This window comes from Xyrauchen texanus, chromosome 48 (genome assembly GCF_025860055.1).
Source record: "Xyrauchen texanus isolate HMW12.3.18 chromosome 48, RBS_HiC_50CHRs, whole genome shotgun sequence".
Classification (NCBI taxonomy): Eukaryota; Metazoa; Chordata; class Actinopteri; order Cypriniformes; family Catostomidae; genus Xyrauchen; species Xyrauchen texanus.
The window spans coordinates 8,045,976-8,059,050 of NC_068323.1; the positions used below are offsets into that span (position 1 = coordinate 8,045,976).

The 13,075-nt window shown below is 39.5% G+C and overlaps 1 protein-coding gene across 1 annotated transcript in view; it reads left to right on the forward strand.

Moving 5' to 3' along the window:
* LOC127639485 (uncharacterized) overlaps positions 1–13,075 on the forward strand; it is a 124,763-nt gene that overhangs the window by 101,995 nt on the left and 9,693 nt on the right. Inside the window, exons 3-7 of the mRNA XM_052121536.1 lie at positions 2,151–2,433; positions 2,787–3,107; positions 5,539–5,829; positions 6,262–6,366; positions 6,565–6,609. Of these exons, the coding sequence (XP_051977496.1) occupies positions 2,151–2,433; positions 2,787–3,107; positions 5,539–5,829; positions 6,262–6,366; positions 6,565–6,609 (1,045 nt within the window). The remainder of the gene's footprint in view (positions 1–2,150; positions 2,434–2,786; positions 3,108–5,538; positions 5,830–6,261; positions 6,367–6,564; positions 6,610–13,075) is intronic.

A 13,075-nucleotide genomic window follows, 5' to 3' on the forward strand; every position in this document is an offset into this window, starting at 1 on the left:
TCTCAATCGCAAAATCATTCAACCTTCGGCCCCTAAAAATGACTAGAATATATTTTCAAAACCAGAAAGCATTGTTGCTCACTATGTTCTATTATCAGAAATGTCATCAGGACTTCTGAAATCTCTCAAATTGTTAGGACGAACGCACGTGTAAATATATGATGTCAAAGCCTTAGTTTGTCTTTACAAGAGAATTAATATCCATAAAAAGAAAACATAATCTTTAAATTATTAGAGTTGTTCTAAAAAGATAACAAATGCCATTCTTGGAATATTTATTTCTCAATTTATGTCATTTATCTTTCATAATAACACTTTGTTTTAATATCTATAACAAAAATGCATGATCGTGTCTTTTATAAAGCATGTTGTTGATCCAGTTGCAGATGGAGAACTGGGCAACAAAATGGGGTTTTAAAATATCTATTTCTAAGACACATTATAGGATTTTTAGCCAGTTTAGGGAAAAATTAGAAGGTAATTTAACATTATATGGTTCTCCAATTGAAAGAGTTGACTGTGGGGCCTGGGTAGCTCAGCGAGTATTGACACTGACTACCACCCCTGGAGCCGTGAGTTTGTGCCTCCACCGCCTCGTGCCGCCCCGCAAGATGCCGCCCTGTGCGAATGCCCATGTCGCCCATGCCTAAATCCGCCATTGGATGCTGTGGAGAATAGCGCGGGCCTCCACACATGCTATGTCTCCGTGGTAACGTACTCAACAACCCACATGATATGATGCGTAGATTGACAGTGTCAGACGCGGGGGCAACTGAGATTCGTCCTCCGCCACCACGAGGACTTAGAGCGCATTGGGAATTGGCCATTCCAAATTGGGGAGAAAATGGGAGAAAAAAAACAACAACAAAAAAACAGAAAGATTGCTCCTGCTAACAATTCTGGAAGGGTGTCAGTCCCAGGATGGCTACTGTCTACAGTAGATGCTGATTTTTTTCATACTTGATCAAATTTATGATGATAAAGTAGATCTATCTCCCAAAGAAATAGCTGATGATTATATATACTAAATGGAATTCAATTCTTCAAGTTTGTACCGATGGATCCAAAGATCCTGATAGTAATCGGACTAGCTGTGCTATGTACATTTCTCAACTAAGATGAAGATATGGTAGTAGACTAAATGATGATTTGTCTGTTTTTACAGCTGAAACAGTCGCCATTTTGATAGAATGGGCAGAGGATGTTAGACTAAACAGGATGTTATTTGCTCTCAATCTTCTTCAGTTTTAAACTGTATAAAGAAAAGACAATCCACTGCAAGACCAGATCTTACTTTAGATCTGTTTTTAAGATTGCACTGGATTACTTATTCAGAATGTGGCATTAGTGTTTTATGGGTACCTGCACATAATGGAATTAACGGCAACGAATAAGCAGATAAACTTCCTAAAGTGTCAATAAAACAAGAGAAAGTAGGCATTAGAGTGGAATTTGGAAGAACCATATTAAGAAGTAAACTAGTGTCTGGTATTGGGATACTGTGGCAACAACAATGGGAAGAAGACAGTAGGGGGAGACATCTTTTCTCAATACAGCCACATTTGAAAACTCATGGTAGACACATTTCAGGAAATAACCGATTCCAATGAGTATTGTTGTCCAGACTTAGGTTTGGCCATTGAAGATTGAATGTAAATCTTTATATTTACAAATTTGATAAAGCGAGGACGGAATTATATGATAAATTAATGAAAATTGGCGTAACCACCCCGTTCCCTATCCACACTTCTTGGCCCGAACGACTAAATATCTGTAACTTCAAAATATGTTATAGAATTTGTAGTCTTCTGGCCTTAGTTCCAGGATTTTATACACAATAAACAACAATTTTGTGAGGTTTAAAATGTCTTGTTGCTGGCAGTCTGCCATAAACTCTAGAAAAAAAAAAAAAAGAAGAAGACCAGCTGCATTTAGAAGCGTAACCTCGTTATCGTGTCACAGGTAATTGAGTCATGAGTTTCCCAAAGTTTTTTAACTATAAATGATTTACATTTGAGGGTGTTTTGAAGTCAACTCTGATATAACCAGTGTGATTTCGGTGAACAACAGAGTGAGAGCTCACTGTTTTTAGCATTTTCTTGAATTACTGTATTTTCTGAATGTTTTATTTAATGTCTCCTGGTTTACAGCTACCATCTCCTGAAATTATCAGAGATTCTCCATCATGTGCTTCATTAAGTTCATCTGGCTCTAAATGTGGGGTGGTGTGTTCAGTGATGAATGTGGCACGGGGGACTCTGTCCTGGTATAACGGAAGCAATTTAGTCTCCTCCATCAGTGTGTCTGATCTCAATTGGAGGCTGTATATGGATGTGGAATATCCGTATAAACACAACTACAACTGTATACTGTCCAATTCACACACCAACCGGACTACATCTCTCAGCACTGATCTGTGTCTGGCATGTTTGGGTATGTCAGTTGTTATAGTGTTTCCTGTGTTGATGTGTGGTAATTATTCAGTTTTGAACTGATTTTATTCCTCTGTTGATAGTGTTTCATGCTGTTTTTACAGTAAAATTGTTAACTTTTCCAAGTTCCATTTTTTGATTTTTTTTAATTTTAACAAATATTATATTTAAAAAATCTGAATGTGTGTATTAAATACTCCTTTTTACAATCTACTATCAGTACAATCAGCTGTCAGTCCTCGTTAATGAGAGTCACCACTGACAAAATCATTTAGAAATTATCATTTTTAAATGAATTGAGATCAATTGTGTTTGGGAAACTGCTTTATTTATTCACCTGATGTGTTGAGACAGATAACGGGACAGCTGCGACACCAGTGAGGGAAGGAGATTCGGTCACTTTACACACTACTCTTACAGAACTACTGATAAATTATATCATACGGTGGATTTTTGGACCTTCACACACTGTCATTGCTGAAATCAAGAAAAATATTGACGTATTCTCTAAATATGACTGTAAGAATGAGAGATTCACTGACAGGCTGATGCTGGATGACAAGACAGGAGATCTCACCATCATTAACATGACCAAAAATGATACTGGAATGTATTACCTAGAAGTTACTACATTATCCCAATGCTACCAATTGAGTTTCAATGTTACAGTCTATGGTAAGTAAACAAAGCATCATATCACATAAAGTATGTCAGTAAAATCAAGACAACACATTGCAATTGAGCCACAACACAAAAAAATTAAGAACACGCAATTAAATGAAGACAAAACATAATGAAATTAAGTCACAACCCAACACAATTAAAGTGTTTTAATCCACATTCTCAGAAATTAAATTATAGGTGTGAGTGAGAAACAGATCAATATTTAAGTCAGCTTTTGCTTGAAATTCTTCCCCTGCCCAGTAGGGGGCGATATGCAGGAGGAAGAGTGTAAGAGATCTGTTTCTCACCCACACAATTCTCGAATAAGGCATTAGGGACCCCCGTCAGAAATAAAAATAGACTTGGGGTGGGGTGTGTTGAGCGCTTTTTGAGTTTAGTGTAAGTGCACACAGTGAGGAAGTGTTTTGTCGCTTATACTGAACTAAAGATTTACAGATGTATAAACCTTTCTAAACCTGTAGACTGTACACTGAAACACTTGTTAAATCTCGTATTTCTCTACCGTTCCGTGTAGGGTCAGTAATTAACTGGGGCTCTGGGGAAAAATGCCCCAGAAATTAAAAATATGGGGGCATTGTGTTCTGTCTTAATTTCATTGTGTTGTGCCTTAATTATGCAAATATATAATTATGCAGATGACTGCTTTCTAGTAGCTAATACCAAAGGGTGATCAGCAATTGGCATCCTACATGTGGTGGAGCCATTGGAGTGGGGCGTAGTCCAAACAGAGGGTGAAGGCCCATTCAAGCAGGTAGTATTGGAGCGTGAGGACCGCCCACTTGATGGCCAAGCAATCTATTTCAATCGTGCTGTACCTAGTCTCACTTACCGAGAGCTTTCGGCTAATGAAGGGGCGCTCCTCCCCTTCACCACCTGGGACAACACGGCCCCCAACCCCCTATACGATGCGTAAGTCTGTAAAATAAAATGGAGAGAGAAGTCAGGAGAATGTACGAGTGGTCCGCCACAATGTGCAGCCTTTACTTTTACTTGCGTAAAAGCCTGTTGGCATGTCTCCGTCCACTGGACCGGGTCTGGCACCTCCTTTTTAGTAAGATCAGCGGGCTGGTGAGAGTAGAATATTTGGCAAACCTGCAATAAAAGCCAGCCAGCCCCAGGAACTGTCTCACCTTCTTTTTGGTATTGGGTCTCGGGCATGTCGCAATCGCTGCTGTCTTATCAATTTGGAGACTCACCTGCCCATGCCCCAAGTGAAATCCCAGATACCGTAATTCCACTTCTTAGGGTTTGCTGTGAGTCCTGGCCATCTCAATGATCTCAGGACAGACTTCAGATGTAGGATAGGTGACGTAGGCATTGTGCGGACATGAGTCCATGAGGCGCTGGAACGTGGCAGGAGCCCTAAACAAAACGAAAGGAAGGGTCACAAATTGGTTTGAATGTTTCACAAAACCCATCTCTGGCTTATGCTAGTTGGTCGCTGCCATCTTGAAAATGGTGTCGTTACTCACTGAAGTCATGGTTGATCAATCTACCCCAACTTCACAAGTCAGAAGTCCAAATTTGGGTGGCGTTCCAGTAATTTTTGAGGTTTAGGAGTTTAGGATATAGGAGTTGTCTTGAATAGGCCTACACAAAAATCGTCTTTGCATGTAATGTCTGTACACATTACTCCAAAAGTACATTTTGATCATAAATCCTTCCATACTTTCCCATGACTAGACACGTAAAGAGCTGCCAGTACTATGATGTCATTTTCGCATCACTGCTTCAAACACTGCCTTTTAAATGTGTTGAAAAATGAATGTGCAATAAGAGTTCTTGTAGAAATTCAACCAGGTATGTGTTGCTCAGAGCACGTCAGAACAAATATGTACAGCATTTTCATAAATATTTCTTTGTTGGTCATTTAGTTGTGTTGTGGCTTAAATTTTGTTATTTGTGGCTTTACTTTGTTGTATTGTCATCTTTTATTTGCTTTACAATTTGGTTGTGTTGTGCAACCCTCTGCCACATATATAGCCTTATAAAAAGGCTGGACTTAAAGTCTCTTTAAAGGTGCACTCAGTAAGTTTTACACAAAGACATGAATAGCATTGTTTAGAAACATGATGAAAATGATATCTAATATACACTCACATTAGATGAAGAGTCAGAAACCCAATAGAAGCTGTTTAACTTTACCTTGAGCGGGTTGCCCCCTCATTATGTTGACAGAACATGATATCCTTGCTAGCGAAGAGACGCTGTTTACAGAAATGTTTGTTTTATATGTCACTTGGTGTTATATTAACTGGCATTGCTCGTTAAAATATGTTTTACTGGTCAGTAGTGTTTTTCAGTGCTTATTGAACAAGCTGATTTGATGTCTGTGAACATTAAAAACTGATCATGTTGTCTTTTGTTTATTCATTGATTGATCCTGAAGTAAAACTTTAATTTCTTCTCTTATGATCCACAGATCGTCTGCCGATCCCTGTCATCACCAATGACTCTTCTCAATGTCCTTCATCATCTGAAAGTTCATCTAAATGTGTTTTGGGGTGTTCAGTGGTGAATGTGACACAGATTGTGACTCTCTCCTGGTACAAAGGAAACAGTTTACAGTCGTCCAAAAGCAGCTCTGATCTGAACAGAACAGTCTCTCTGTGTCTGATGGTGAACTTCCGAGATAAAAGCAACTACAGCTGTGTGATCAACAACTCATTTGCCAACCAGACTACATATCTCAACATTGATGAACTCTGTCCATGTAAGTCGTCAGTTGATATCAGTGTTTATTTACAGTGAAATCACGCTCTGCTAGCGATCTCTTATCTCTTCTAATCGCTTCAATTATTGTTTTATTTCCGCCATTAAAAACTTGGAATTGAATTGAATTCTGCAGTAATTAAAAATCATACTTCTAATTTTCTTTTCCATCAGACATAAAATACTATAAAAGAAATATCGATACCTTTGCATCTTTGTTTTGTGTGAATCTGAAAATAAAAGTTTTAATTAAATATTTTTTTAAAGTTTTTTTTATTTATTTTTTTTACATTTATAGGCCTAAACTTAAAATTGTTACAGTTTTTTTTTTTTTATCATTTATTAACAACAATAAGCCTACAGAACATTATACATGTTTTAATTACTTTTCATTTGAATAAACTTATTACTGTTTTCTTTTTGTTCATTACAGATCAGAGTGCGCAGAATATTGTTGGTGAGGCACTTGGTGGGATTTTGGGTGTACTTGTAATTTTAGCAGGGATATATATGTGCCATAAACATCAAAAGAGAACCAGTAAGTATGACCTAAATCTGATATATGAATCATCTGAGCATAAACAGTGTTAAAAAGAAGTGCCAAAATATGTTTTATAATCAACACTTCTGAAAAAAAAATTATTTTAAACATTTTGTGCACATAGTGCTTACAGTACAGTAGATGAAGTTGAAGATCACAACGTCTTTCTGATGGTAACCTTGAATTTGTGTGCAGATGCCGAGGGAAGTCAAGTTGCGGCCAGAGCAAGTTTTACATCAGGTCAGCAAAACATGAGATACATCAGTAGTCGAAGTTTCCCCAATATTATATTCTTCTTATTCAAACAAAACTAAAGGAACGCTAATGCTGCTAAAGGTTACTCAGACTATCTGTTACATATGTCACATCACTATTAAGGGAATAGCTCAATAATAAATACAACAAGTATCATCATTTACTCACTCTCTTGCCGTTCCAAACCCATATGACTTTCTTCTGTGGAACACAAAAGGAGATGTTAAGCAGAACGTTCGTTGCCATGAATGTGAATAGTGACTGAGGCTTATACACTGCCTAACATCTCCTTTTGTGATCCACGGAAGATAAGAAGTCTGTGTTTGGAACGATATGAGGGTGAGTAAATGTTTTAGTATACAGCATTGAAAGGCAATTTATTGTACATGAATCATTCCTCGCACTGTTATGGATTGGTCTTAACGGCATACCTGCACAGATCTGATGCTGCAAACACATCTGTGTCATGACACTTCCAAGAGTGCCAACACAAATATCTCGTATCATGCACCGGTCATCGACAAGTGCAAGGAGAACAAATTAATGGCCACTGTGTGTTAAGTCACTTTTCCATACTATTCAAAATAATAGACGACAGTCAAGGAATTACTAGCCCATAATACAAAAAAACATATCATTTCTGTGCACAAAGATGTTTTAAATTATTTGACCACCATATAATATAATTGCTACCAAAACGATCATATGCCTTCAGAAGACTTGAGATAGGATGTGCTCACTTAATTGTCTGTTTGAGGGCTTTCATGATTAAATGTCATATAAATTGTCACATTTCTTAAGGCGCGTGTGCTTCATACATCTTAAGAAGTCATTTAAAATATTTAACTTCAAATATATACATCAAATAATACAATAGTGATGTAATATTTCCTTTTAAGACTTTAAAACTACTGAATATGAATGACATTAAAATGTTTTTAGATATCAAAATGTTTCTAAATACTTAAAATATCTCTCTTTGGTCAACAAAAAGTCAAAGTTACATTTACACCGTTGTTTATAAATGTATATAATACAAAATATATTTTTTATTGTATTTATATTATTTAATAATGTAAAACAGTTAAAGGATGGGCAAGGAGGAGGCGAGAACCGGCTTGTCGACATAAATAATATTTTAATGTAAACTTAAACCAAAAGCACAAACATAAACATAAACATAAACACACATGACGGACATGTCCGTAATTCTCTCTCTCTCGAACCATCGTCACCGGCCGCCTTTATCCCTCGCGCGCCTCATCAGGCCGATTGGGGACCGGGCGCGCGATATTCCGACCGGCCCCGCCCCCCTCCGCTCCACACTCCTCCCGGCGTTATCTCAGGCCGGGGTGCCACCGGCATGACGTACACCCCCCCATCCCTGGGGCGGGTGTATCTCGGCGTCCGCGTGGTCATCCCCGCCTTCCTCGCCCTGGGAGGAGACAGGAGGAGAAGACAACAACAACAAAACAAAATAGGCGAGGGAAAAGGCCAACACGGTGCGACAGGGAGAGAGAGAGGAGAGAGAGAAAAGCTCACTCACCGGTTCTCTGATGTACCGTCGCGTGGTCCTCGAACACTCCTCCACACTCAGGCGGACGACAGCCGCTCCACCCCGGGCGAACCGGAGTGAAACCGTCGACCCCCAGTGGGTAGAACGCGCCTCCGCTTTTCTGGCGGCAAATGGGGACACTCCTCCGCCCCTGGCAGCGGCTCTACCGCTCCGGGCGGTCGGAGAGTTTCTTCCCTCCTCCCCTCGCGGACGGCGGTCTTCCCTCGACCCCTCCGCGTCTTTGGGGACGGCAGGGCACTCCTCCGCCCCCGGCAGCGGCTCCCTCGCTCCAGGCGGTCGGGGTATCCAGTCCCCACTTGCCCCGCGGACAACGGCCATACCCCGCATCGGGCGGTCGGGCTACTCCGTCACCCGGCAGATGGCAGCGGCGCTCCCCTGGGTGGACGGCAGTGTCGAGAACTCTGCGACGGGCATCCCTCCTCCTTCCCGGGTTTCGGCACCAATGTAAAACAGTTAAAGGATGGGCAAGGAGGAGGCGAGAACCGGCTTGTCGACATAAATAATATTTTAATGTAAACTTAAACCAAAAGCACAAACATAAACATAAACACACATGACGGACATGTCCGTAATTCTCTCTCGAACCATCGTCACCGGCCGCCTTTATCCCTCGCGCGCCTCATCAGGCCGATTGGGGACCGGGCGCGCGATATTCCGACCGGCCCCGCCCCCGTCGCTCCACAAATATGTTATATTAAGCAGTAGTCAAATATTTCTGTTATTTTAATGCTCTCTGATGAAACCCACAATCCCTTAAAGTTTCATGAAGCAAAACTTTTAAGATTTTAAATCTAAATTTGAATGACAATGAAAAAATGAGAACCGGATTTCCATTTTTGGGTGATCTATTATCTATTCCTGTCTGCTGGTGATCAAATATTCATGCCACTCCATTGTTGTTTGATGACATCATTATAACTGGACTCTTTTTGTAATAGGGGCATCCTCAGGCAACCCCTCAGGCAACCCCTCAGGCAACACCTCAGGCAACAGTCCTAATGTTACGACACGGCTGATTTCCTAACATTAATCTTCCACAAATGCCACACAGGAACCTTCAATTGTCAATTGTGCTGCAAGTAGTTACAGAGATCTCCTGTTGCATACACCACCTTGTTAAACTTCTACTAATAAGGATTTGTGTTTATCTTAAAGAAATAGTTCATCCACAAGTACAAATTCAATGTCAATCTACTCATCCTCGTGTCCTTCCAAACCTCTGTCATTATTATTTAAGGCTTTTCACAAGCCAAAGCATTGAAGAGACTTCCCGAATGGTGATCTACAACAGCTGATTGTCTAAACATGCCCAAATCTGAGATAGTGGTCCTCCATATCAACAACCATCATTATAATGTCAATCAACCTGACAGCAAGAAACCCAAAGAGTTCAGAGATCATTTGTAATTGTTGTATCATGTGTTGAATCTTTTAAAAACAATTAAGAGTTCAAATACATTTTAGAAAGTCAAATGTTGTATTACTGTTGTATTAACGGTTATCCCATTGCATGTGGACTAAATGACGTTTCTTTGTTTTGACCCTTTTGAAGTACAAGGACATAAAGTAGTATATCTGCCTCATCCACCAGTGCTCATCGGAAACAAATATGACTTTTCTTCAAAATGTGCTGATTGTTTCTCAATCATATTGTATTTTGTGTACTGTCATTTATCTCTATTGATCAGTTTTGTGGTAGAAAAGTAGTAAGGAATATTTTTATTTAATTATTCAGTTAATCCATTTATGTGAATTAATATGTATGCTATATACAATGATCTAAAACTGACAATGTGTAATTAATGTGCTATTAATAACTGCATTATGAATGTTATTCAATATGTTAGATATATAATCATTCATGTATTGATTTAATTATCATTTACTCATTTATTATCATATCAAAGTGCAAATCAGTGGAGAAATACAGCTTGGCTTCTCTAGGGAGAATTGGAGCCTCTCTCTGTTTCCCTCTGTACGACTGTGTGTGTGTGTGTGTGTGTGTGTGTGTGTGTGTGTGTGTGTGTGTGTGTGTGTGTGTGTGTTTTCTCTCTTAAAAAAATAAATAATAATAATCTAAATAATTTCCTTTTTTCCAAAATTTGTTTTTTCTCTTCAAAAAAAGGAATGCGGTACCAACTTTGGCCACCAGGTGCCACTATCAGTAAACATGTCATGTTATGCTTTTAATGCTTTCTCACATATGTCATGTGCAGACTTTCATGATGAAATTTAATTTTAGTTTATCAAAATGAAATGTTTAAGGTGAAATAATTTCTTGAGTCATCATATTTCTCAGCACTTCTACTTATACTCAAGTGAGTTATTTCTTCAGTTGCAGTACTTTCACTTAAGTTCTGTCAGTCCTCTTTCCACCACTGCCCTCATGCCATTCCAACTCGTCCTCCACTTTCTTTCTATTGTGGATTATGAAAGGAGGAATTTGAAAGCATTATGTTTCCTGACTTCAATATAATGGCAGTTGATAATGCTTCCCTTCATAGCTTAAAAAAGGAAGTAAACCATTTGTTGGTTGATGTCATTGTAAGCTGTAAACACTGACACTGTGGTGCCCTGTCCAACACAGCAACCAATGGTGTGAGCTCACAGCTTGTTTACTTATTGGCCACATACCATTGTTTGTTTAATTTGCTAATATTCAGTTATTATACAACAGTTAGTTCCAGTCCTCGAATATGATTGGACGAGAGACGTTCCATGAGCACTGATGTCATGAGCATCATCTCTCACAGGGACGGATTACCAACCGGGCCAATGGAGCCTGTACCCAGGGGCCCTTGACTGCCCTGGGCTTTAAGGTTCCACGATCCAGTTTGGCAATCCCCGCTTGAAAGCCCATCAACAATGAAAACGAACATATTATCAATGACGACAAGATACAGCAAATCCCCATGAGGTGTTAGTGATATTCTAATTTCACTTCTAGAGGCCAACATGGTCTCATGAGCATTTGTCACAATACTACGAGATGGCGGATTCGTACCAATTCGTCTTGTACATCAATCACATACGCTTCACAAACATGCTTTCGCAACCCGGAAGCAGAGGCAAAGCTGGAGGACAAGCAAACCAAGCAATTGCTTGGGGCCCCCCATCAAAAGGGGGACCCCGCTGGTCAATAGTGAGGTGTGGATGATGTTCATTTGTCTTAGGCTTTATTAGAAGTCGAATCCCTGACGTTCATGTCATATGCCTGACATATGATCTTGACGTCAAAACAATTAATTAAAATATTATGGCTATGTAAAGGGATCAATGGAAAGGAGGAGGCGAGAACCGGCTTGACGATATAAATAATAGTTTTAATGATAAATTTAAAAGACACAAACACACACATGACGGTCATGTCGGTAAACGCTCTCTCTCCCACACGATCCTCTGCAGTCGACCTTTAACCCTCAGAGGCTTGATTAGCCTAATAAAGGATCAGGTGTGTAGGATCACGACCCGGCCCCGCCCTCCGCCCTGCCACAGGCTATTAAAATAAAAAAACTGCTGTCTATTATGTTTTTTTCACGATATTGTCATGACATTGCGCAAGTGCCCTATGGAAGCCATTCAACCCCCCCCACTCCTCCCACCAGAGTTTGTGATCTGTTGCAGTTGACTGTCAAACACTGTCGGACAGCTTGTTTGAATGTGAGCCAAAGAGTTAGCTACTCATGTCAACTCACAAAGACAAAGAAATGTGTGAAATTGTAAAAAAAGAGGCGTGCGTGTAAAAGATGCGTGTTTCCCACAAAAGGATGAACCTGCCTCTAGACAATTTACGAAAGATAACTACTTTCGAAAGATGAAAAATGGAGGAAAAATGACACTGGTTGCCCACTAAAGCTAAGCAGGTTTGAGCCTGGCCAGTCCCTGGATGGGAGACCTCCTGGGGAAACTAAGGTTGCTGCTGTTAGAGGTATTAGGGAGGCCAGCAGGTGGTGCTCACCTTGTGGTCTGTGTGGGTTCTATTCAATTCAATTTTTCAATTCAATTTTATTTGTATAGCACCTTTCACAACACACATCGTTTCAAAGCAGCTTCACAGAACATCAGCATTAACAGACGACAAAAACTGCAACGTCCATAAAGTCGATTAATCATCATTGTGTAATTTAGACAAAATTTGATTTTAATGGTTTAAAAATAATTAAATGATAATTATATTAACTCTTTCCCTTCCAAACACGGAATTTTCCGGGTTTTATGAAAAACGCTTCCCCGCCAAACACGGAATTTTCCTGGTATCCGTGTTTTAGGTGGAATACGGTAAGAAGGACCCGCACGCATGTTTTGAAAGAGTATGCAACTCTTTGATCAAAGAAACAGACTGCGATCGTCTTAAACGTAAAGTGGAGTTTTGAGAATGTAGTTCAAAATGTAGATAGAAATGCCTTTTTCTCAGCTTTTTGTCCGAAATGTTGTTTTTGACAAAGCCTACCTTTAATGCCTTAATGGCATTAAAAATAACAAATGAAGATAAAATAAAATCGTTTTTTATTTGCCTAAAAGTAGAGGCTCAGATCTTTATTTTGATATATAGCATCTTCATATATTCATGGAATTAAATATTCTGCGGGCCATTAAAGTTTTGCGAAAATCGTCAAAAACCCTGTCGATGGCTGGCAACTTTTTTTTTTTAAAACGCTGGCGGGGAAAGAGTTAATAACCCCAGTGAGCAAGCCGTAGGCGACTGTGGCAAGGAACACAAAACTCCATAAGATGTAGATTAATGGAGAAAAATAACCTTGGGAGAAACCAGACTCACTGTGGGGGCCAGTTCCCCTCTGGCTAATGTAATGTAAATATTAATTATGTATAGGTAAAATCATGTTTTAAAATTATTAAACTAAGTGTTAAGGTGTC